Raw genomic sequence first — 26,308 nt, 5'->3', positions numbered from 1 at the left:
GCATAATAAGCTGCCTGTTTTTTTCACGTGCATATAAATTTGTACTGCACGTATATATGTATATATACACATCTGTTTGGAGGATGTGTTAATGTTTTGAAAAACCAAGTCAATCTTGCTTGGCTTAATCTACATTTTCAAGAAATAGCCTTAGTTCCCTATATGTCATAATGATGTATTGTTTGCCTCTGTTCCAGAATATCGGAAAGAAGATGACCTGCCAAGAGTTCATTGCAAACCTCCAAGGGGTAGATGAGGGCGGTGATTTCTCCAAGGATCTACTGAAAGTAAGCGTTGAAATAGCTGTTTTTTATTTTTATTTTTTAAATTGAAGTATAGTTTATTTATAATAGTACTATATTTCAGGTGTACAACATAGTGATTCATTGTTTTTATAGATTATACTCCATTATTATTATAAAATATCAACTGTGTTCCCTGTGCTGTGCAGTGTATTCCTGTGGCTTATTTATTTTATGCTTAGTAGTTTGTACATCCTAATCCCCTACCCCTAAATACTGGTTTTTAAAATATGCTTATGCTTATATTTTCTGCTTACCTTTTAATCTAGGTTAAGGATCACTTAAGTATTTTGCGTTTTGCTTTTGGTTTTATTGATGATGTTTCTGGTGGGCCTTGTCCTTGACGTGTCTGACTGCAGAATACCCTTCAATTAATAATTCCAAAAAGTCCACATTGTAATGAATAATACTGAGGCAGTAAGTAGATTTGGAATAACTGGTGATACGAATAGTTTTTGATTTACTTGTAAGCCGACTGTCAGAACTTGAGAAAGGTCACAAAGGTATATCCACTATGGAAACAAAAAGCATTTGCAGATTCTAAAGGAAGCAGTTCTCACTGTTCAGTCCCTAGCCACAGATCCACTCAGATCATCTCTGGAAAGGGATTAAATTAAATCTAAGTAATTGTAAAATACCTGAATTGTTTCTACTCGCCTTTATTGTCGGTAACAGCATGTTTTTCCCTATAATCAGATTGTTTTCTAGGAGACAGCAAAATCAACTTTGGAATTCATAACATTCTACAGCAGTATAAATGAGATGTGCATTTGATCAGATACAAAATAGTGGTTGATGGGGGGAGGGTATAGCTCAAGTAGCAAAGGGCATGCTTAGCATGCACTAGTTCCTGGGTTCAATCCCCAGCACCTCCTCTAAAAATTAACAAACAAATAAACCTAATTACCTTCCCAGAGAAAGAAAGTTAAAAAAAAAACAAAAGGAAGGTCCAAAATAATGGTTGATAATGGGTGTGAATACTTCAGAAGTCAGAATAAGATGTATATGTTGAGAATGTGATTTTTACAGATTTCTATTTGAGTCTAGCTTTCTTTCAAAAGAAAGTATACAAGTATATTTCTTTTGGAATCAGTTCCCTTGAGTGAATTTGCTAAGAAGGACAACATATTTGAATCATGGTATAATGTGGAAATGTACCAGTTGAAAGATAAGTCCTTTATTATATTTTTTGTGACTTTTAAACTATGTAAAATTTATAGAATCGAGTTCTGCCGGATTTGGAAAGCCATATATACTATGAAAATGAAAGAAGGTGTAAAAATGATGAGGTTCCAAGTCTTAACTGGCTTTAATTACAGCTTGTTAAAAAAATTACATTATGAAAAAAAGCAGGAAGAAATAACGTATCTACTATATAAGGAAGGTATTTTTTAGTCCTTTCTTTATAGAGCAAATGCTGCTATTTCTGAAACTACAATTCCAAATGGGAATGGGAAGTAAAGGTGGTGGATTGTGACTTGATAAGTATGTTCTGTACATCCATTGAAATTATGTAGTAGACACATGTTCACAGGTCTTTTTTCAGTCTAGTGGCATTAGCATGGAAAATAATGGAGTCTTTCTGGGAGAGGATTTGTGAGGCTTTTATCAGTTATGTCAGAAATGAAAACTGACAAGAAAGAATTTTATGGTGACGCTTTTAGACTTCAGTGACATTATTGGGCAGATTTAGAGCATGTTTTGATGGAGCTTTCTGAAACCAATTGTAGTTAATATACAGTCCAGTGGCTATACCATTCACCTTGGGTAAACATATGTTCTTTGATTTACTCTGCCAAGAGTCTGTGGATGATTTGTTGCAGTTCAACTGAGATCATGTTTACAAACCTCAGGGGGAAAGATACGTGGTCTACTATTCTTTATTTACAGTTGAGCAGTAACAGTGAAATAACACTGAGAATGACAGTGGCATTTGGCATGGAAATTGTCAAGTAAAACACTGATTCCCTTTCATAACAAACCCCAGCCACTCACCCAAGAGGAGAGTTTTCCATTTCAGCCGGGATCTGGATTTCACTACAGATTTCAGCAGGAAGAGGTTTTCTTAAACCGTTTGTTTCATTTCACTCTTCTGTGTGGCCATCCCTTTCCCTGCTCCTCCTCCCTTCTCCCTCCCTTTCTTCCTCTCTCTTCCTCTGGGTTTCCCTTTATTTCTGTCTTTCCCTTTCTCTTTGTCTCTTATCTTTTATTCTCTCCTCCCCTCCACCCCCTCTTAATAGTTATCTGTTGATTCCCCGTTGAGATAAATTATTGGGTGGAATTCGGTGTGAAATTACTGGGTGGAACTGGGTGTGAATTTTGGGGACAATATTATACACATGCCACTCAGACAGATACATACATCCATCCAGATAAATACAAACACGTTTGGTATCATCTTACAGGTTCTGAGTAACCCTTTTTTCTCTTCTGCCACCCCTTCTCCAACTTAGACTAAATGTTATATGTGCCTGTAATTTTTTGACATGAGGTAAGATGCTTAAAGTTACAGGGATCTAACCGAGGCTTTTATTGCTATGTGTTGAACTTTCTGCTTTTAGATTTCTTTGGATCAAAAGTAACGTTTGGATTTATGTCTGATGTTCAGATGTCTTTGGACCAGAAGTAACATTTTGACTTAAAGTCTGTTGTTTAGTGTGGCTGTGTAGTCAGGAATACTTACTGAAGGCCTACTGTGTGTTCACCAGGTGTGGACTTGGAGAACATGCCGGAACCAAATGTGCCCCATCCTCAGAGATCACAAACTACGGAGAGTGTTGGAGGGTCCTTTCTCCCTTAAAATGGAGTTATTCTTATTAAAATTAAAGTATAAACTGAATTCTGCTTGTTGTCAGCAGAAATGGTTACCAAAAAAAGACCTTAACATACTTAAAGGTATGAAAAGTGAACTTGTTTCAAGCCTTTAATTGAGAGAATTTGGTAAATATTTTGCTATAAATGCCTTAGACCACGTGAAAAGGATAGATATGGTACATCGAGCCCTTTTTCACAATTTGCAGTTCCACTGCTGCTCCCCTTTTTATTCAAATGACCTAAATAGCTATGTGAGTATATGAGTGCTTTGTGCAAGTAAGAATGTTTCCCCTACAAGTTAGAGTATAAGTTACAGATATCTATGGTGTAAAATGGAATAAGTTGGATACTACAAGATATCCAGTGATAGTGAAGGGGCAAAACCCACAAAGGGACCAGCAAGACCTGCCAAGCAGGGCCACTGCCTTCCCGCTTTTGCGCTTCTGTAAAACGGCTGGCTTCTAGGAAAGCGAAACTTACCCTTAAATTCCATTGGTTCCCAAAAGCTCACTCCTGCTGGTCCATTTCTAATACCTCATTTGCATATGATGCGAACTTAGTCAAAACCTAAAACCCTATAAAAGCCTGTGCAAACCTGCAGTTGAGGTCCAGAGCTGGGCCCACCGGCATAATCAACCTGAGTTCTCCAACCCTCTGAGTGTTTCTTGGTGTCTCGATGGGATTCAGGTTTCTGTCACAATAGAGTATTATTTAGGTCCTTTAAAGTTGAAGTCTGGCTGGGAGGATGTGATGTTTGAGATAGACCTTTAAAATATAGGCGCAGTTTCAGTAGTAGACTTATTTTGATTTTTATTTATGTTAATATTCCATTTCATCTCCCACCCTATTTCCCATTCATGAACATTAATGTTCTGTCTTTCTCATAAGTACTCCTGCCTAGTTCTTCACCAAATCAATACAGGAATTCATTCAACAAACTATGCCAAACCATCTGGTGTGTTTCACGGCTCCACAGGGCCTGCCCTTCCCAGTGCTTTGATATGTCTACCTTCAGGCGTCATTGGGGACCAGGTGGGAAAAAAGGGGGACAAAGGGAGTTCCGCTTTTAGTTCTGATAGGTTTACTAGGACATCTCTAAGACTCGAGTAAATAATAAAACTCTTCAGGACATGAATAGAGAGGAATGAGAATGTGAAATGTGGGCCAGCTCTGGCTGGAGGCTGAACTTCCCGAGAGAATGACAGCACGGTAATTATGACTATGGTCTTGGGAGCTCTGCTGACTGGGTTCCAATCCTGGCTCCCCTCTTTGGTTAGCTGAGGGGTTGTGAGCAAACTCAGTAAAACTTTGTCTCTTGATTTCCTCAGCTATGAAGTGCAAGGTTTTAATTATTAAATGCAAGGTGTGCAAGTACCCACCTCATTGAGTTGCTTTCCCCCTCTGTTTTTTCCTTTTCTTTTCTTTCTTTTTTAATGGAGGTACTGGGGGCTCCACCCCCTTTTTGGGGTGCAGGTAATTAGGTTTATTTATTTTTTAGTGGGAATTGAATCCAGGACCTTGTGCATGCTGAGCAGGCACTCCACCACTGAACTATACCCTCCACCCTGCTAATTGCTTTAATAATTAAAAGAGTTAATATATATAAAGTTTCTAGAGTCTTAGCATGTAGTAAATGATGTGCTAGCTATTATAACTTTTATTTTTAATATTATTGTATTCTTTACCTGTCTCAAAGGGGACTGGAAAAGTACTCCACCCTTTCCTGCAAGTACCTGGACCCAAGGTGTTACACAATTCCTCAGCTGAGTGGGATTAGTGTAGTAGACAGGACCTCTGTCCCTCATCCCTTTCCAGCCCAAACACACACAGCACACTTGTGCAGACACACTTGCTCTATAAGAGGAACCATCTGGGCCTTGACCTTGAGTATTTCCTCCATTTCTGGTAAGATTTTTGACCCTTGTCATTTATGGCTTCCTTTCTTTCTAAAGACTTGTTGGTGCCAAAGAATGACATCAAAGTCCTTCGCAGGAGACATTTATTTGTTCAATACAGTGTCTTGATACAGTATAGGCACCTGACAGTGAACCTTGGTTAACTCTATGTTTTTCGCCTTTTTACCTTGTTCTGACGGTGTCTTTTCTCCTGGACCTTATCCCTCTTGCCATACAAATATTATATCTTATATTCAGTTTGGCTCTTTGATGCTGCAAGAGTGGAGGGACTAAGGAGCATTTGGCCTTAAAGTGGTCCTGGGATCATGGGGAACCTTTGAGGAAGCAGGTTAGTTCTGGTCCTCTTTAAAGATCCCAAGAAGATCCTGGGGTACTAATGGAGATGTGAATTATTTGAAGTGACTAAAAACCCCCGGGGATGAAGTGTCGTAGGCGTCTCCCTGCTCTGTGCTCTCTCCAGAGCCCCGGTCAGAGGGCTCAGGACAGGGGTCATCGGTATCTCAGCTGCCCGTCAGTTTACATAGGCTCTTGACTGTGTTAGCCTGGGGATCCCCTCCACCCAGACTCATCAGGGGCAGATTCCAAGAACCAGTGAGAGTGTAGGCATGTAAGCATATGCAGGTTTCTGAAGCTCGGTGTAGAATAATCTCCAAAAAATTTTCTTGAATCATCGTCTATCTCATGCTCCAAGTATAGCACCCTGCTCCTTTGCCTCCTTGTTTCCCAAGTTTCATTTCTTCTGAGCTTCCTATGAGCCTCTCTTCTTGATTTTTAACAGATTTTATCTTTAGTCCAGTCTGCTTTCCATTTCTGACTCTGTTCAGAAATGGCACATTACATAGTGGGAGAGACTCAGGGACTCCAAGTGTGGCCACCAGTTATTTTTACATCTAGAGAGGAAGTACCCATTTCAAAATATATTTACCAGAAAGAGTAGAAGAAACAACAGGAAGAAAGAGAAAAGGAGCCAGTGGAAAGTGGCCTAGGAGCACGCAGGGTGGAAAGCCAGTTATTGGCTGCATAGTGTTTCATTCTGAGGAGTTCCAGCCTGAAGATTTTGGCAACGAAACATGAAACCCTAACTGTTTTTCTCCCAGCTTCCTTATTGCCATCTATCATTTGATACTCAGATAACAGTCTCCTCGGTATTTTTATCCTACTCATGATTAGTTCTTTTTTATTATTATTATTATTATTATTTTTTACCTTGAGCAGCAATTGAATTCAGTAGATGCCAATAGGAATTAGGGGAAAAAAAGCTAAAAAATCTCTCTAATTTGAGAATTTTTTGCATCATCTTAATGATAGGACAGAAACAACAAAACACCCAAGTCTTTCAGGATGATCCTAATGTAAGTAAAAAGCAAAACTGAATACAGTTTGTGGGATGTTTTAAACATACCTTCTCCTAAAGCAGCTTAAATACACAAGTAGCTTTAAGAATATTACCAGTTACAAGGCAGTCACTGGAAGTCATTAGAAATCAAGGTACATAACCTTGCTTGGGTAAGTCAGTGACATGCCACCCTTTCAGGCTATTGCTTATGATTAGATATTTGACTTCAGAATATTCCTCAGAAATCTAATTTTTTTAGGAATTGTTTGCTTTTATCTCCTTTACTTGGGAATTTATTAATTTTGAAATCAGCTTGCAGTCTCTTAAGGGAGACCGAAAGTTTTTTCATTCTCTTTGATTTGTAGTTACAGTGAAGTGTGTGTGCTGAACTGGGTGGGGAACGGTAGGTAGGGTCCTGCGGGGTAGGGGATGTGGTAATTAAATTGAAAGAATGTAAATCAGAATGCCTGGTTTAGTGGAATTCAGATGCTTCATTCCACTAATGGAATGATAAATCAGGTAGTGAATTAAATTGTTACATTTCCCAGTCCAAGAACACAGTATATCTTTCCATCTGCTTGTGTCATAGTCAGTTTCTTTCATTAGTATTTTAAGAGTTTTTGCAGTACAGCTCTTTGCCTCCTTAGGTAAGTTTATTCCTAGGCATTTTATTCTTGATGTGATGGTAAATGGAATTGTTTCCTTAATTTCTCTTTCTGATACTTTGTTGTTAGTATATGAAAATGCAACAGATTTCTGTATATTAATTTTTTATCCTGCAACTTTACTGAGTTTGTCTAGTACTAGTTTCCTGGTGGCGTCTTTAGGATTTTTTATTCCGCAAACAGTGACAGTTTTACTTCTTCCTTTCCAATTTGGATCCTTTTTTCTTTTTCTTCATTTGCTGTGGGTAGGACTTCCAGTACTATGTTGGATAAAAGTGGTGAGTGGACATCCTTATCTTGATTCTAATCTTAAGAGGAATTGCTTTCAGCTTTTCACCATTGAGTATGATGTTAGCTGTCAGTTTATCATAAATGGCTTTATTATGTTGAGGTATGTTCCCCTTATGCCTGCTTTCTGGAGAGTTTTTCATCATAAATGGGTGTTGAATTTTATTAAAAGCTTTTTCTGTATCTATTGAGATGATCATTTGGTTTTTATTCTTCAGTTTGCTAGTGTGGTGTTACTACATTGATTGATTTGCAGATATTGAAAAATCCTTGCATTCGTGGGATAAGTCTCACTCGATCATGGTGTGTGATCCTTTTAATGTATTGTTGGATTTGGTTTGCTGGTATTTTGGATTTTTGCATCTATGTTCATCAGTGATGTTAGCCTGTAATTTCCTTTTTCAATCAGCATTGTTAAAATTATCACACTACCCAAAGCAATAAAAGTTCAATGCAATCTCTATCAAAATGCCCATGGCATTTTCCACAGAACTAGAACAAATAATTTTAGAATTTATATGGAAACACAAAAGACCCTGAGTAGCCAAAACAATCTTTAGAAAGAAGAACAGAACTGGAAGAATCATGCTCCCTGACTTCAGACTATAATACAAATCTGCAGTAATCAAAACAGTATGGTGCTGGCACAAAAACAGACTCATAGATCAATGAATCAGGATAGAAAGCCCAGAAAATAAATGCACACATTTATGGTCAATTAATCTATGACAAATGGAGCAAGAATATACAATGGAAAAAAGTCTCTGCAGTAAATGGTGCTGAGAGAAGTTACATGTAAAAGAATGAAATTAGACCATTCTCTGGCACCATATACAAAATAAACTCAAAATGGATTAAAGACCTAAATGTAAGGCAGTATACTCTTAAACTCCTAGAGGAAAACACAGAACACTCTTTGACATAAATTACAGCAATAGTTTTTTGGATATGTCTCCTAAGTCAAGGAAATAAAAGCAAAAATAAATAAATGGTACTTAATTAAACTTAAAAGCTTTCACATAGCAAAGGAAGCATTGACAAAGTGCAAGAACAACCTACTGAATGGGAGAAGATATTTGCAAATAGGACTGATTAAGGGTTAACATCCACCATATATATATAAACAGCTCATACAACTCAACATCAAAAAAAAAAGCAACCCAATTAGAAACTGAGCAGAAGGCCTGAACAGACGTTTTTCCAAGGAGGACATGCAGATGGCCAACAGGTACACAAAGAGGGACTCAGCATCACTAAGCATCAGGGAAGTGCAAATGATAACCACAGTAACATACCACCTCACAGCTGTTGGAATGGCTGTCATTAAAGAGAACATAAACAACACACGTCGGTGAGGATGTAGAGAAAAGGGAGCCCTTGTGCACTGTTGGTGGGACTGTAAATTGATGTGGAGAACAGTGTGGAGGTTTCTCAAAAACTAAAACAGGACTACCATATAACTCAGGAATTCCACTCCTGAGTATAGATCCAAAAAAAAAAAAAAAAAACCCAGAAACACTAATTCAAAAAGACACATGCACCCCAGCGTTCATAACAGCATTATTTATAATTGCCAAGATATGGAAGCAACCTAAGTGTCCATCAACAGATGAGTGGATTAAGATGTGTATACACACAATGGAATACTACTCAGTCACAGAAAAGAATGAAAGTCTGCCATTTGCAGCAACATGAATGGACTTGGGGGGCATCATGCTTAGTGAAATAAGTCAGAGAAAGACAAATACTGGATGATATCACTTACATGTGGAATCTAAAAAACACACTAGTGACTCTAACAAAAAGAAGCAGACTCACAGATCTAGAGATCAAACTAGTGGTTACCAGGACGGGGCAAGATAAGGGTGGGGGAGTGGGAGGTGCAAACTGTTGGGTGTAAGACAGGCTCAAGGGAGTTTTGTACAACACAGGGGATATAGCCAATGTTTTGTAATAACTATAAATGGAAAATAACCTTTAAAATATGTTAAAATTAAAAACATTTTTTAAGTTAAAATGATTCTTACATATTCTGTTACTTAGAATCCAAGTAAGTGTCATTTTTCAGATGCATTTGTTTTCACTTGCTTTTGCAAAGATGGAATTTAGATGTGGCTCTTTTAAAGGAGGTTTCTAAGAATATATAGGTGACCTTTATCCATTCCTTAACATGTATATTTGGCTGAAAGCATTGTATGTTTTGTTTTAAATGCAGTTTTCTTATTTGGTATTCTTAGGGAAAAATAACTTGTGAAAATGATGAAGAAATTAGCCAAGAGGGTAGCATTTAAACAAAGAGATGCAAAAGATCAACAAAGAAAAACACAATTTAAATAAAGATTAATGTATCTTGTTGGAAAAGGAAGAAACATAATAAGGAAATATAAAAATTATACTATGCAGGTTCATAACCGCTAGACTTAATCAATTACAGTTATATATAGGGGTAAGCCCCCCAAAATCAGCCATTAAAAGATTTAGAGGGAAGCAATTTTTTATAACCCCAAACTCTGAAAAGGACCTGTTTGCAAGCGCTGTAAAGAACTTGCTTCAAAGGAGAGGCCCAAGGCAGCTCAGCTTGCTTGCAGAGTTCCATCGACCGAGCTAATCTGACCCTTTCATCCAGGGAGAAGGTTAAAAATTTAACACTGACAATTGCCCTACTTTTCTTTGTACCAAAAGGCTGACCTTGAGCGACATTTCTCCCCCGTCTTTGCTCTCTCCTCTTTCATCTTTGCTTCCAGAATGGTCAAACGAGGACGGTCTAACTGGGGAGCCCTGAATAAGATCGGGGTTTTCAATGTCAGTATTCTGGTTATACTGTATACATTATACTGTAGTTTTGCAAATGTTACCATTGGAGGAAAGTCGGTGAAAGGCATAAGCAATCTATTTCTTACAGCTGCATGTGAATCTGCAATTTACTTCCATAAAACTTTCAGCGAGAAAGAAATTTTGTTTCTCTCCATTCAGCAAAAGATTTAGGTATCACATAATAATGAGCTTAATGAAGTTTTTCTACTCTTCCTAACCTGACTATGCCTTCATCGTTACCAAATCCAAACTTGTTCTGCTCGCCGGACGTCGGGAGACGAGGTATTGGGGCAAGGAAGAGCGACTTTATTCGGAAAGCCTACAGACCGAGAGGGTGGCAGACTAATGTCCTGCTCCAGTCAGAATACAGGCTCCTTTTATACAAAAAAAAAAAAAAAAATAGGAGCCGGGGGATGGTTCGTTGTTGCAAACTTCTTGCTGCAGGAATTCTTTGTTCTTGCAGCTGTCCATGGGGGTCAGGCCATGGTGTCCCTGTAAACCTCCAACAAAACAAAGCTTACTCTCTATTTTGCAACTTGCCATCTCTACCTAAGTGCATAAGTGTCAATATCCTTCAAGGTCAGAGCCCCGAGAATAGGCTCTCCTGTCTATTTCAGGCTAAAGGCAACACTATTTCACAAAAGGTGCAGAGCGAGCAAGACTGAGCCTAGAAAACAGGGCACAGTGGTTAAAACTAAAGGAACAGATCCAACGTGGAATCTGATCTGTTCTCCTCTGTTACATCATTACTCTTTCACAGTAATGAAATCATGATTAGGAGCATAGATACTAACAGTATAGCAGCATTAAAAACAATGGTTTTAAGAAAAAGGGAATTATATCTTCAAAAAGAGTTGAAAGCTAGAAAGTCACACAAGTCCATTTTAAAAATTATGATTTCTCTGGGTGCTGTGCAGAATTGTTTGGAAGGAAGTGGGAGTACAAATGGACAAGATGGTGGTAAAGAAATGGTTGCAACTGTCCCACAAGAAGGGATGGTGGCTTAGACGTGGGCGGTGACAGTACTAACAGTCTTGAACTGTTTTGAGATAATGTTAGCATTTCTGTTGCTAAATTATTTTCCAAATTGCCCCTCTGTCCCTTCTCATATCACCTACATTCTAAACGCTGTGAAATGGAAGAGCAATGAAAAGTACGAAAACTCTGAATGTTTCTTCCGAATTAAGGCTTGATCTGTGAGGCCAAGCGGAGCGTCGGGGTGAAGAGAGCCATGTCCGTTCTGGAAGGCGAGCTCCTCCGAGTTTTCCCGCAGCCAGGCAGCGCAGCCGCTGCAGTTTTCTTATGTAGTAGTGCCTCCTTCCAGGAGTGGTGAGCAGAGACGGATCTGTGCTCTGGGGCTAGCATCGTGCCGTCTGGAACACCATCACACATGTCTTCGCACCGCTCAGTGTTTGTGAATGGGCTGTGAAGGTCACTGGGCTCCAAGCCCAACCTCTGCCTTCTGATGGCTAGCGGTGGAGCCTCACGGCCTTGGTGCCTTGTTTGTAGAAATAAGACACGTCAGTCATGCCCATAACGTTCAGGTTTTCAGTTCAGGCTTCTGTCGCCCACAGTATCCGGTGCCCTCCCCACCGGGACCAGAACTTCTTGCTCTCTTTTTCTCTTGTGCTCACACTTACAGTATCTTTTGAGCAGAATATTTTGTGGCAAAGAAGCTGGGAAAAATTCTGTATGTGATCTTAAGGATCCTTTCAGCCTAGGTATTGGGAGTCTTGCCTTGTCTTTTCTATAATTTTCAAGAGGTTATTCGAGCAGTCAGTTAGAATCAGGCAGCATGCAAACAAGTGTGGTTAGGAGTACTCCACCGATAGGAGCTCAGGGCATTTTTTTTTCTTTCTCAGTTCTATTAGGTAGAATTATTACAGTCCGACTGCACATCCACATTATACTGCATATAAGTACATACATACAGCACACTGCACTTTTTTTTAGTTTACATATGTGTACTGATTATTGTTTCTAAGAACAGATGGGAGTGTTCTTAATGTCATTTTTTTCTTTGTGAACTCAAATCACATCTCTCCAGTTTTCACTTTCATGTTGTATTTATTAGTTTAAACAAAGAAGTATGTACTCCATAGTGCAAGTTCAGATTTAAACCCAAGAAAATTACCTTTGTTGCAGCAGCATTCGCAAAGGATTACACCTGAAGAATTATATGAGAGGAAGAAAACAGGCCACGGTCTGAAAAAAGTCTGAACTTTTTATAAATGAAAAGCTTGAAGTGAATTCTCAAAAATGCTTGATCTGAGCTATATTCGGAGTTTACAGTTAAAAATAGGAACTGAGGGGTGGTATTTAAGTGTAGCTAAAAAGAGAGCATCGGCGGTTGCCTGGAGCAGGTGAACTTCCTCCGAGAGAAGGTCACGGAAACCTGGTAGCAACGGTCTCTATGGAGAAAAAGGGCTTGAATGCTTATCCTGCTATGGGAGAGCCTTGTAAGAGACAAGTGATGTTATTAGCAAGCGTTTTAAGAGAGAAGCTTTAAAGGTTCTGGCTTCAAATATAGAGTATTGATTTTTTCGGTAAAATGAATCAAGCTGAGTTGCAATACAAGGTCTGTGCGGTGTTTCTGCTCCGCTTTCCCCGTGGAGATCTGCCCACCCGCTGTTGCTGCCAGTCACGTGCGCCGCCTGGACTGACAGTGACGCTGCTTCCGGTGTGGCCCAGAGTTGGTGACGGGATGAAGACGAGGGTAGTACTCGGAGCAGCTGAAGATCCATAAATCATGTTCATGCTGTAAAGAAAACTCCGTCACACAGAAGCCTGTTAGAACATTTTGACAGAGCAGATGCTGCTTAAAGAGTACAAACAGATTTTTTAATCAAAAAAAAAAAGAAGAAGAAGAGTTTGAGTAGGGGAGGTGGTAACTATTGAGGGCACTGTAATGGAATGTATGGTTCCCAGGTGTAGTCTGTTTTAATTTGGTCATAAAGCAGTGCTGCAGAATTTCACATTCAGACGCATCCATAGAAGTTAGAATCTTCATATGTTTGGAACATTTTTTAAATGTTGTAACGTGGTCCCAGCAGGGTTGGTGCTCCTGTCACTCATGCGTGAACACGTACTATTGATGTGAATGTAGTGGGTCATAAGTGAATTTAAAGCGGCTTCCTTTTGCTTATGATATATCAGATGGGGACGGGGGTCCTCGGCAGTGATGGGCGGGGTCCTCAGCAGCGATGGATGGGTGTCTTTGACAGTGATGGATGGGCGTCCTAGGCAGTGGTGGACATCTTGTAACAAGCCTGCTGTCTGATGGCAAATTAGCCATCACAGCGAATGTCCATGCTGACCACAGTGTTTACCTGTCCATCAAGGACACAGAGACGCAGATTTTAATTTAAAGGCATTTGTAGCACACAGTAAAAAAATCCCATAAAGGAAAACAGTTTGTCTTGTGGTGGTTTAATGCTTCACTTCTGTGAAGGTCAGTTGTCTGGAAGACTCTAAAGTTGAAAACATGAAAAAAATTGAAGAGTAACTTTGAACAGCCAGGATAAATGGATATTATAGAGTCTTTTTAACAAACCTTACAAATTTGACTCAGAACCTCATTTATGATCTATTTATAATAATAACCACAATTGTCACTTCAACATTTTGGCCTGATCTTTTCCCCTTGTACATCCTGCAAATGGCCATGCTAATAAATACCGTTATACAAACAGCTGCTTAAAACCGGGGGCTGGACCTGGGCACCGCCACCCTTCTGTCTCTCAGCCAGCTCATCACTGACAAGGTAACAGCCACACCCAATGTTTCTAAAGCAAATTTCATAGAACACAGGCATTTAGGTGGTTACTTACATTTTTTAATTGACCTTATTTTGAAGAAATCCTTCTTTTCCCAGTTTAGCCATGAATTTGAAGGATGATGTTGGAGAAAGTGCTGTTAGTCAGATATATGGACCTTAGTAAGAGATTTGATAATGAGTTGAAGACAAAATGAAAACCTCAAAAGCACCAGGTCTCCAAGTGGAACAGCGGGAGTTGTTTGGATGCCGGGCGGGCAAACCTGGGTAGTCAGCAGCTGCTCAGAGAAGCGCTGTGCTGTAGCACAGCAGAGCAACGGATGTGCTTAATGAGTCATCAGAAATGTTCCATCATGTTTACTTAGTTTGATTAAGGAGACAAGGAGTGTGAAATAGATTTGGAAAGATTGCCAGCAACTGTTTTATAAAGATTTTGCCATTTAAAGAAATTAGCTTCAATCAGGAAATCCACTAACAGAGAATTCATTTCTCTGCCGAAAAACACTCTTGAACTCCATTCTCTGTCAGTGTTGGGTTTTTATTGTTGCTATTTTAAAGCTTTTGGTTTATTTTAGTTGTTTTAATGTTCACCCCTCCCTCAGTCACACTTTGCACTGATAGCAGTGTAGTTTTTGTGCCATCGTGTGGATTTCTCAGAAACACCAGGAAACGCGTGTTCCCAGACCTCACAAGGAGGTGTCTCTGGACGGTGCAGTGCGGGGACCTTCCATCCTGCCTCCAGGCCGCGTGGTCAGCAGAGACACACGGTCCCCTGGTTTTCCCTGAGTCTCACCAGACTGCCTGTTGAGGATTCCCACACCTCCCCACTCTTTCCCAGATGAATGATCTACCGCGTCCATCTCGACACACTGCCGTTTGAGGAAGACCCCCGCAGACGTCAGACGTCAGTGCCTGCTCCCGGGGCAAGTCATTTCACCACTAGCTTGCTTAATGCTAGAAGCAACCAGACGCATTTATTCCCTGAGAATGCAACATAGATAAGTTGCTACTCTTGTTTCCCTTTTTTTCTTTCACTTCTAGAAACATAAATCAAAGGTAAATATATCCAAAATAGTATCTCGAAGGGTTATTTGCATTTCAGGTTGTAGACTTGAGTGGGAAAAACATCTTTGAAAAGACTTGCAGATTCTGAGATGCCTGAATTTGGATTAGAGGGTATTGCTTGTCACTTGCGTGTGACCTCTTCCCTGCCCCTGTTCTTAAGGGCAGGGCCTGAGTCTTGCCCTTATACTTGTATAATTCCAGGACAAATCAGATATTCACCAAATAGTTGTGAAAGAAATGATCGCAGTTTTATATAAAACCCAGCACTGTGATTTCTGACTGTGTGAGCACTATGTGAACAACTCAATGCTTTATGCAGAGTTGTGAATGTGTGAGTGTCTACATACTTCCACATTTTTTCCCCAGTCTGTTTGTTTTTGAGAGGGGAGGGGAATCCATAATTTTTATTCAGATTTTCAGAAGGATCTTTGCAAAAATATTGAGAGCCGTAGACCTAGGACTCTCCCAGAGTAGAAACTTGTACCTTGTTTTGATTAAAATAAGCAAACAAAATATTTAGGAGAATTTTTCCCCCCCGTGCACATTGTTCATTCATTGAGGCCCTACTGTGCGCCCAGCATCTGTGCTGGATTTGTGGGGACAGCCCTTACATGAGTCAGACACAGGCCGTGCCCTCTTGGAGCTTGGGACTTGGTAGGGAAAACAAATATTGGACCCATAATTACGCAGATCGTGAAATGCTTTACTCGGAATTCTACTCTAATTGTGTTCAGTTATTGGAGGCATACTTCACAGATTTGCCATGTATGGCAAAAGTCAGAAGCTGGATCAAGATGAAATTTGATAAGATTCATGGGTCCCTGCTTCGCTAAAGACTGTGCTAAATATACTGAGGAAAGTGAGGATGAGTAAGACGTGAGTTCAGCCCAGGAGGCATTTTTAATCTAGCATAGTGGTTCTCATCTCTAGGCTACACGTTAAAATCATTTGAAATGAGAGAAAAAGTAGGCAGCTGACATTCTCACGCAGGTGGAGACTCTTAAAATGGTGTAGACACTTCGAGAAAGGTCTTGAACTAAACACGCATTTACTCTGTGCTCCAGCAATTCAAGAGAAGTGAAAGCAAGTCCCAAGAACATTCACAACAGCTTTATTCATAAAGGGCCCCAACTGTAAACACTCCAAATTTGTCCTCCTACAGGGAAAGGATAAACTATGGTATAGCCTTACAACGCGGTAACTCAGTAAGACGCAGCGGGGTGCCAGTCCACACACGACGCCATGGAGGAGGGAGCTTCAGACTGGCTTGGGCAATGCACGACTTTGTTCTGTGAAGTTCTGGTTTAGGCAAACTAACCTATGGCAGAAAATAAAAATCAGGACCGTGGTTTACTCTGGGGATGTGGGGCTGGGAAATCCCTGCACGTGGGCCTGCAGGGACTTTCTGAGGCGATGCTAATGTTCAGAATCGCTGGGGAAGGTGCCACCTGCAGAGCTGTGAACACAGATTTGGTGTTTTCTCCCTGCCCTTCCTTCTTCCTGCAGCATTCTGTCTGGGAATAGGGCCCATGCGCATGTGAAAAGCTCCTCAGGTGACTCTGACAAAGTACGAAAGAAAGCATTTGAGTTTTCTATTCCTGTTGTAAGAAATTACCACACATGTAATGGCTTAAAACAATACAGATTGATGATTGTACCATTTTGTAGGTCAGAGGTTTGGGTTGGCCTGGATTCTTCATCTGTTCTGGGTTTCACAAGGACAAAACCAAAGTGCAAGTAGGCCTGTGTTTCCTTCTGGAAGCTTTGAGGGTGAGTCTACTTATTTAAGTTCATTCAGGTTATTGGCAGAAGTCAGTTCATGTGGTTGTAGGGCTGAGGTCGCCACTTCCTTGTTGGCTGTTGGCTGGGGGCCCTTCCCAGCTTCTAGAGACAAGCCACGTTCCTTGGCTTCTGGTCCCCTTCCTCCGTCTTCAGACGCAGCAATGACAGGTCAAGTCCTTCTCACTCTTCCTATCTCTCCGACCCCCACTTTTGCCTCATTTCTCCTCTCCTCTCTTTCCGGCATGTCTCCTGAGTGACTGTTCTGCCTTCCTCTGTGCTTTGAAGGGCTTGTGTAATTACATGCGCCCACCCGGATAATCCAGAATAATCTGTCTGTACTAAGGTCCACTGACCCGTAACCTACCTCTATCTGCAGGGTTCCATCCCCGCAGCACCTGGATGAGTGCTGGTTAAATCACCGGGGGACAAGAATCTTGGGAGCCAGAGTCTTTAGAATTCTGCTTCTAATAGTTACATAGAAAATGCTGTGGGTTTTCAGAATAAAGAGAAATGACCCTCAATAGGGAGGGATCCAGGAGGCGTCTTTCAAGGAGGTAGCACTTGGCTGTCACTCAAGGCCGTTCTCATGGATGCTGCGGGGCCAGAGCAGGAGAAGGGGCCTGGAGTGGGGTAGCAGTTCAAGTGCCAGGAAGGAAGTGCGGAGGAAGGAAGCGTGACAGTGTGTGTGATGCGCTCAGAACAGCCTTCACCCCATAAGCACGCTCCCTGTGTGTTAGTTATCACTTACACCGAGTCAGTCAGGCCACTGTCGGATAACATCAGAGTGTTTTAGATCAAAGAAAAATAGAAGGCATGTCAAAAAGTTACACACTTCATGTATAGAAATATTTTTTAAAGGACTAGGGCAATTTTATAGTGTGATTTTTGTATCACCTTCTCTTTGGCTATTAGAACCCAGTGGAATTACACATGAAAGTCCAAAAAGTTATTTCAGTATTTCTAAACTTTTTAAAACTCCAAATCTACTGATAAAAAAATGGACCTTGACCTTCCATAAGAGTATATGCCCTTCTTCTTTTCTATGTCCCCATGGTACATACCTCTCTGACCATTGTTGGTGGACTTTGTACCCTGCTTGGGTGGATGATGGCATCAGTACCATTGCGGCTTCTGTGGAGAGATGCCATGGCCCTGTGGCATCTGTCTAAAAACTGCAGCCTTATCAGCTGGCTTTTGTAGCAGTCTACATAAAGGAAGAACCCCTTCTATAAGCATTAATCACTCTGTACCACAGAGCATCCTTTTTACATGATTTTTACCTTTATATCCTTTTTTACCTGATTTATTTATAAGCTGTTAGAAAGGACTGTGTAGAGGTTTTTATTGTGAAGGGCAGGCATGCATCTATACAAAAAGCCTCAGAATGCTTCCTGCCAACCTTTTAAAAATACAAAGGCTGTCATTGCCTGCGGGCATTTTTATTCAGCCTTCTAAAGGATGTGTGCTTAGGGGCTAAAACACTGAAACCAGCAAGCTAAGTGGTATTTTTGGCCAAAGCTCGATATGAGAAGTAGAATTCAAAAGGGAAGCCCTGGTGGCAAAAAGCCAAGGGGTTTCTAACGGGGATCAACAAATCATGCTTTTCTTTGGTGACTCGCATTTTGCTCTTTAAACTTTCGGTGCACACTGAGCATCCCAGGGTCTTTCCAAACCTGTCTTCCGGTCCCTTGCCAGGGTTGTTTTCTTTCCTTCTCTGCCCACCTTGCACCCAGACCTGGAGTGCCAGTCCCATCCTTTCTGGGAGGTGCTGTCTGCGTCCTGAGTAAGTGGTCTGCAGGCAGTGTCTCCAGCAGTTAACTGAGCTTTCTTCTCCACATCGCAGCTTTCTCATGGCCATCCTGCCGTGACCCTGCTGGCTGGAGTTCTGATTAAAGCTTTATCCTTTCCTGTTCGAAGATGCTGGGAACTGTTTCTGATTTCATCTTTTCGTCTTTATTTTCCCACTTGAATATGCTAAGATATATTTTCTGTTAGCTTTAAGAGACTGCTGCTGTCTCACTTTTTTTTCCCTCTTATATTTCCACAGTGCTATTGTTGAAAATGTGTATTTTTTTTGCCTTTCCACCACACCAGTTCCATGTTTTTCTGTTGGAAAAATTGGATTAAAAATATGTGAAACCAAGCCTTTAGAAACTCTCTTAGGCTGATTTCTGCAGGTTCTTAGTCTCTTGTATCATCCTTGTTTGTGATACTGAATTCAAAACTCACTGTAAGGCTCCTTCCAGTCTTGTTAACGTCCAGTGAGTGGTGTCGGTGCTCCTGCAGGGACCCACGTAGATTTCTGTGAAAAGGCCAAACTCAGACTCATGGCGTTTTTATGTTATTGTTATTAAGACATAGAGAATTATTTGGCAGTATTAGCATTTGAGGAGCCCTTTTCAACCTTAAAAAGTCAGTAGGTTTCAAAACGTCACATTATTTCCTATGAACAAAGGAAGCTATGCGCTGGCCATTCTGAAACTAGACCTTTATGCACGCGCTGGGATTGAACAAATAAGCAAATAAAACGTACAGGTTTCTCTCTGTGGGATGAAGAAATGACAGTCAGGAAAAGGCAGGTTAAAACGAACCTGCGGGGTCAGATTGGAATTAGAGTTACAGTGCGCACAGTGTAGACGGGCACAGAGGTGGGTCAGTGTACAAGGCAGAGATTTCCTGGCTCTGCCTGCTCAGAGGCTCTAGAAGCAATGATGCCTGGCAGCAGTGACCAACCTAGCATCCGGCCCTCGGTTTCTAAGTACCAGTCACCAGTAGAAGGAACCAGGGCTCCCTGGAGAAGTGTTGGTTCAAGCCTGGGGCAGGGAACATCCAAGAGGAGCTGGAACATCTCGTGGGGCCAGAAGGCTGTAGACGTGCTCAGAAAAGGGGCAGCCTGCCGTGAGGGCACCCTGGCTGCCGGGAGCAGCTCCTTGTGGCCAACACTGGGCACCTAGAGCAAGACATGAACGTCAGATTCTGCTCGTAGAGAAGAGTAAGTGTCCACGGAATATACACCTGCAGAAGGGGTAGCTTTTTCTTACCGAAGAATTTCAGTTACTACGTATAAAAGCAAGGAGGCAAATAGAACATCACCACGAGGCAAAGAGCGCAGTAATTGCTGCACACGAGGTCCATTGGCGGGTGCTCGAGTTTGTGGTGAAAGTTTGAGGAGAAACAGGATCTTTGCAGACTCTCGAAGTATCTCTCCCAAGATACCAACCACAAAGGGAAAGACAGGAGCTTTGCAGTGTAGACACCCAGCACATACCACCTTAACCAAGTGGTGAGGGTTAACATCAGTGATGGGAAGACGTGGGTGTCATGAAGCCTGTGATCCGAGACCCGGAGACAGATGCAGCATCACTCCCGTGCTGTCCTTCCCTGAGTGCCTGACCTCAGCGTAAACATGAGAAAACACCAGGCAGACTCAAACTGGGGAATGTTTCACAGGAAAGCTGACCAGCCCTCTTCAGAGTGTCACGGTCAGGAAAGACTGGGAACACGACTGCTAAACTGAGCGTGGGATTCTGGATAGGGTCCTGGAAGCGAGAAGGGGCAGTAGTAGAAAAACTGTTGAAATTCAAGTAAGAGCTGCGGTTTAGTTAATAACACTGTACCAGTGTTAATTTCCTGGTTTTTTGATAATTATAGCATGATTACGTAAGATGTTAACGTTAGGGGAAGGCAGGGTGAAGGGTACATAGGAACTCTCTGTTCTATTTGTGTAAGTTTTCTGTAAGTCTAAAATTATTTCAAAATGAAAAGGATGCTGGATACATAAATGTGCAAAGATGTGTGTTCAAGGACATTAATTGCAGCACTGTTTACAGGAGCAAGAGATTAAAAATAACAAAGATGTCCATCACTTAGGGAGTAGGTAAATTATGTTATATTCATATAATTAATAGTTATTCAAAAGAGCCGCACAGGGGCATCTGTGCTCCAGCTGCAGGCATCACAGTGAAGAGAAAGGGCGGGTGGCGTGCCCTCCCGCTCCGGCCGCCTGGACTCTCATCCCATCTCCCACACTTGACGCTGATCCAGCAACCTTGGGCAGATCAGTCCTCTACTCTCTGTTCATCAGTTTCTCATCTGTAAACTGGGAATAATAATAGTGTCACTTATGGACTGGCTATGAAGAGTCAATAGGATAACATATATAAAGCCCTCAGGATAATACTTAGCATGTAATATGGATAAAATATTAATATTTCATTATTTTCTAAGGGTAAATGGTAAAACCTCAGCATAACATTCAGCATCAAATGATGCTGTTAAAAAATTTATATGAATGCATCTTGGAGATTAGATACTAATGTGTTTAATGGTGGTGGCGGTGGTGGTGGTGGTGGGCGGGCAGCAAAATTAGGGAACTTCCACTTTCTAAGTTAAGTATTTAAAAATTTATTTTCCATTAAGTACAGTTAGAGAAGTCTACATGGCAGCTTTTAAAAGAAGCCTGCTTTCTGTAGTAACTAAATAGGAATTGTTAAGAAATGAAAATGGTAGCTGTAAGGCGAGCAGAATTGGGCAGTCATTCCAGATGGGTCTCCAAGACCGTATGACTTGGCGTCTGTCCTAGTGGGAGGTTCAAGGGTCTGACTCTGCTCTCGGCCAGTGGCTGTAATCCCCTGGAACATGACTCTTACCTTGGGAAGTGAAGAACTTAATGGCTCTAGCCTGTAATTCTAGGCTGTGGAAGGTTCCTGTGAGAACAGGTGTGACCAATTCTGTGTCTTCATGGGAAATAAACCAAAAGGCCTAAATTGTGGCGTTTAGCCAGAAATAAAAGCTTCTGGTAATTATCGTTAGAATGATTAAACCCTGGAGTTGAGCACCAGAATGTGCACTCTCCCGGCTGCGGTGATCAATAGGGGTCAATTGTTTTTTGACCCCTAGGTAGTGGTGGCCCACCTGAGTCACAGGGGAACCAGAATTCACTAATATCTTAACAAAAGCACCTATATTTATGTATAGTACAGATAGAATATATAGACATATACGTGTAACTACATATTTTCAAAGATATGTTCATATTCCTATTTTGGCTGTGACATCAGGTTTTTTTAATGGTTATAAAGGTTTTCTTTTTTCTCTCCATCCTTCCTTCAGTGCGTTCAGCCCACTGTAGGGCAGGGCTCTAAGCCTGGCCCTTCTGATTTAAGGGTACGGAGGCCTGTGCAGCAGATCTAAGGCCCTTCTGTCTCTGTGGTTTGGGGCTGCACAGGGTTTCTGAAAGGCCCAAGGTGGAACTAGGATGGCATGTCAAGAATAAGGGTGTTCTAGGGATGTAGGAAGACTGTTCCAAGACATTAGAATAAGAGGTACAAGTTCCTTCTGTTCTCTAGCATTTTAATTCCCTTTCACAGCTTCCCTTTGTTAGGCCTCTCAAAGCTGAATCACGAAAATCTTCCAAGGACAAGAGTGGTAAAAAAGGCCGATTTTCCCCATCTGACTCTTGGTGATGTTTTTACATATCTTTCATCCTGATTTCCTGAAACACACTTGTTTACATTTACACTACTGACTAACCTATTTTAAAATAATTTAGATTTCATTTACGTTCCACATTTTCCTTTGGATGCCACCTGCCTGTTTGTTGTTTGCAGCCTTCAGTGGTTCACCTTTGGTAAATGGATGTCAGAGCATTTAATTCCTTTCATAATGAAGTTAGATGCAGTGCATCCAAGCCCGTGTTGTTTTCCTCCAGTCTCTGGAGAGCTTCAGGTCCAATGAGAGGGCACCCCCAAATTTCATGTGCCACTAATGCAAGTAGATAATTTTAGCCCAAGATTGGGTTTTGGAATATTCCATTTTAAAGGTACTGGTATATAAAGCAAGTGCCAACATAAAAGTGCAGAATTTGTACACGAATAGCGTAGTTCCAACGTTTGTGGAGTTTTCCACATTTTCCTAAATACTTTGGTTTCTCAATTCTAGGAGTTGAATATCAGATCAGACTGGCTAGCTGCAGTGGGCACTGCTCAGGGAGCCACACTGTGCAGGTGGACCCTGACAGTATCAAGCTCTGGGGGCAGAGCAGGGGGCTCTCGGAGTCCCACCGTCTTGGGTGGGGTTGTGACCCTGCCCCTTACGGGTGTGTGACGTTGGGCAAATAAAGGAAGCTATCGAGGCTCCTTTCTCCAAATGTAAAACGGAGATAACACTACTTCCTTTGCACAGTGGTTATAAGGGTTAAATTCGATTGCATGTGTCACAATGTTCAGCATATCCTCTGGCTTTTAAACGAGTACCTATATGCCTTCCCTCCCTCACCTAGCTTGTTCTCATCAACTTCTCACTCAACGTTTTCTAAGATTTCAAAGACAGCAGAAAACATTCTTTAATGTTTCAAGTCTGAACATTTTTATGAGTTTTCACTCTTCCTTTCTTCATTCTTCATTCATCATTCACTGTGCAGAACATCTTCCTAGGGGAGGGGGGTGTGAGATCAGCCCTCTGCCCTTAGGGTGGCACCCAAGCTGCTCACACTCAGGAGTCACCAGGGGAACCAGCCTCACAGAGGAGGTGAGAGAAAGGTCTGAACAAAATCAGGAGGCGTTGGAGACGGAGCAGCAGGGGTTGGGGGGATACTTTGTTCCCTTGGATCTGGGGATGAGTGAGGGGTAGGATTTTTCAGGTGAGGGTCCTGGGATTTAGGTGACCGGTGGTGCCATTCCTCAGAAATGAGGGACACAAGAGCAGAGCTATTAGAGCGGGAGGTCATGTTAAAAGCTGATCTAGTCTGATCCCTGAATTTTTAGACGAGAAGGCTGAGGACCTGTTACGGTTTGGCTCAAAGAAGATTTGAGGCTTGTTCAGGGTCCCTCAGTTCAACTCTCCCTGCTTTAATAGGAGTGCAGTGATCTGACTGCTGAAAGGCCCTGCAGGATGACTTGAGAATTTTACACGTGGAATCACCAAGGCATTTTCTGTCTGTTTATCAAGAGAAGGTCACTGCAAGCTGTCAGAATTGGGGAGGAGGAGTGAAGAGGAAAGAAAAGGAACAGCTGAGGTCAGATTCTGAGGTGAGACTGACTGGTTCGCTAAAACCTGGTGCTGGTAGAAGCAGTGTGGGGGGATCTGGGCTGAGGTGACACAGCAGGAGCTGGCAGCTTGGGACCAGTCAGCGATCGGAGTCGGGCATAGAGGAAGCAGAGGCATGCCGTGAGGGGGAGGAGATGGTCCGGAGACATCGTGTGGACAGCAGCTGCTGAGTGGCCCCGCGGACCTTTCCTGCAGGCTGCCCAGCCTCCACGGCTCTTCCACGTTCGGCTGACAGCTAACACCTTGCAGTACTGCTTCTCTGAGCTTGTTTATGAAGAAGAAAGTTACCAAGCAGTCTGTTATCCCAGATTTGATGTTGCGTTTTGAGTGGTGTCTTGACATTTCTTTTGGAAAGAACCTGTGTTCTAAAGTTAGCTGCTAGTGTTAACTCCATCTAGTCTTTTATATTATTTTAAAATAGTTGGTTTATATTTCTGTTACTAAAAAAAATGGAGTAAGTTATGGTCTGCAACCATGTTTATCAATAGTGAAGAAAAGATACTATGTTTATAAAATGGACCTCTTATCTATAGACTGTTAGACACGTGAAAAATGGAAATTTAAAAAACAGATTTCAAAGTATCTTCTTCTTTTCCAACCCTATAATAAAACACAGATGTTTTAGGACATTTTATGGTTCACCATAGAGTTCAAACAAATGCACTGAATTTACATTTGCTGTTTTCCAGGTTTGCCCAGCCCTTTGTTTCTTTAAATGCTCGTGGTATTTCAGCAGCGAGCCTGTAGCTAATAATTAAGCATAGGAACGCCCATTTTTTTCCTTATATATCCTAGTCTTCTTTCTTTCACAAAGATTTGTTTGTTGCCTAAAGTCTTTATTTCTACTGGAGAATCATAGGTCTCCTTGGTTGCTGTCTATAACTGAGCATAGTTTTCAATCTAAATGAGTTTTTCAATTGCTTAATATTTTCTTTAAGATATTTATCAGTAAATTTTCATCCATTTGAACTTTTCCTAGTTTTCCGTATGTGCCTTCCAAAATGATTTGCGAACAGAACTCATTTATTAATTAAATCACTAGATAAAACCAGCATTTAGTCTGAGCTGTTCTGAACAATCTTTGATACCTAGGTGACTGTGGGTCTTCTTAAAAAAGGGGAAAAAATCATCCTTGGGATAGTTTTTAATCTTACAAACATATTAATAGACATTAAACATATTAAAACATATTAAAAGACGTATTAAAAGACAATTTTAGGAAAAAATGAGTAGAATTTTGTATAGAACCCTTTTTTGGGGGAATGGTTAGAGATTTCTTGTTTTTGAGTGGTGCTTAATTTTGTCTACATTTTAGCAATCGCAGAAAACCATTTCCGGAAAATGCTTCTGCATTAAAGGCATAACCAAATCTTTTATCTGTGTGATGTTCATATCTCTCCCAGAACCCCCTCCTCCTAAGGTCTGGTGTAAGTCTTCATTTTCGGTTTTGAGAGTAAGGGGGCCATTTTGGCATTCAAACCTTTCTTACCAAGTCCAAACTCGTTCTGCTCACCGGATGACAGGCCAATAAATTGGGAGACGAGGTGTTGGGGCAAGGAATAGTGACTTTATTCAGAAAGCCAGCAGACCAAGAAGATGGCAGACTAATGTCTTGGAGAACCATCTTGCTCCAGTCAGAATACAGGCTCGGTGCAAACTTCTTGCTGCAGGAATTCTTTGTTCTTGCAGCCGTCCATGGGGGTCAGGCTGTGGTGTCCCTGCAAACCTCCAACAAAACAAAGGTTATTCTCTATTTTGCAACTTGCCACCTATAGTAAGTGCAGAAGAGCTGACATCCTTAAAGGTCAGGGCCTGGAGAATAGGCTCTCTTGTGGATTTCAGGCTAAAGGCAACATTGTTTCCCAAAAGGTGCAGAGCTGGCAAGACTGAGCCTGGAAAACAGGGCACAGTGGTCAAAACTTAAAGAGCAGATCCAGTATGGAGTCAGATTTGTTCTCCTCTGTTACACCTTTTCATGTTACTGTTTAACCTGTGTTAGAATTTACATGTCCAACAGCGATTAGTGTTCAAACTTTCATGTTCAGTATGTATGGTAGGTACCCTTTATAATATGGGTTAATATGGGGATTCACATGTACTTTCGGGTGGATTGTGTCCCCAGAAAAAGCAGCTGTATGCAGTAGAACATGATAGGCCAGCCCTGTTGATCTTGACAATGCGTATGTCATCTGACTGTGGACCATTAGAGTTGGAAGTGCCCCTGCAGACGGTCCTGATGAACCCGCTCATTCGACAAACGAGGATATGGGTTTCAAGGAGAGAGGGTGACTTGTTCAAGCCTGGTTAGTGCAGACAGGCAAAGCCAGAACTGAGATGCGTAAAGCTAATTTTCCTCCCCTGTCCCGGTTTCACACCTGCCAGATGCCTCTGGTGCGACCTACCACGCCAAGCCGGTCACCAGAAAGTCAGGATGTGTGTCTGTGACACAGGCGCTGCGACAGGGAACAGCACTCGGGTCCGGTGTACCGGGTCCACTCTGCCTT

General features: G+C 41.5%; 1 protein-coding gene across 17 annotated transcripts in view; it reads left to right on the top strand.

The window, feature by feature from the left end:
- PSD3 (pleckstrin and Sec7 domain containing 3) overlaps positions 1 to 26,308 on the top strand; it is a 398,292-nt gene that overhangs the window by 178,390 nt on the left and 193,594 nt on the right. For 15 of the 17 annotated variants that reach the window (XR_012064351.1, XR_012064354.1, XR_012064353.1 and 12 more), the window contains one exon: positions 198 to 287. Coding sequence is in view for 14 of the 17 variants with exons in the window: in XM_072950169.1 (XP_072806270.1) it covers positions 198 to 287 (90 nt within the window). In the remaining 3 variants the exon portion in view is untranslated. Of the gene's footprint in view, positions 1 to 197; positions 288 to 18,600; positions 18,828 to 23,612; positions 24,105 to 26,308 lie in introns of those variants that run through there. The other 2 variants (XM_072950174.1, XM_072950170.1) reach the window with 2 other exon arrangements.

This window comes from Vicugna pacos, chromosome 26, assembly GCF_048564905.1.
Source record: "Vicugna pacos chromosome 26, VicPac4, whole genome shotgun sequence".
In the NCBI taxonomy this organism is placed as follows: Eukaryota; Metazoa; Chordata; class Mammalia; order Artiodactyla; family Camelidae; genus Vicugna; species Vicugna pacos.
The sequence above is the reverse complement of the archived record's forward strand: the minus strand, read 5'-3'. Positions and strand labels throughout refer to the sequence as shown.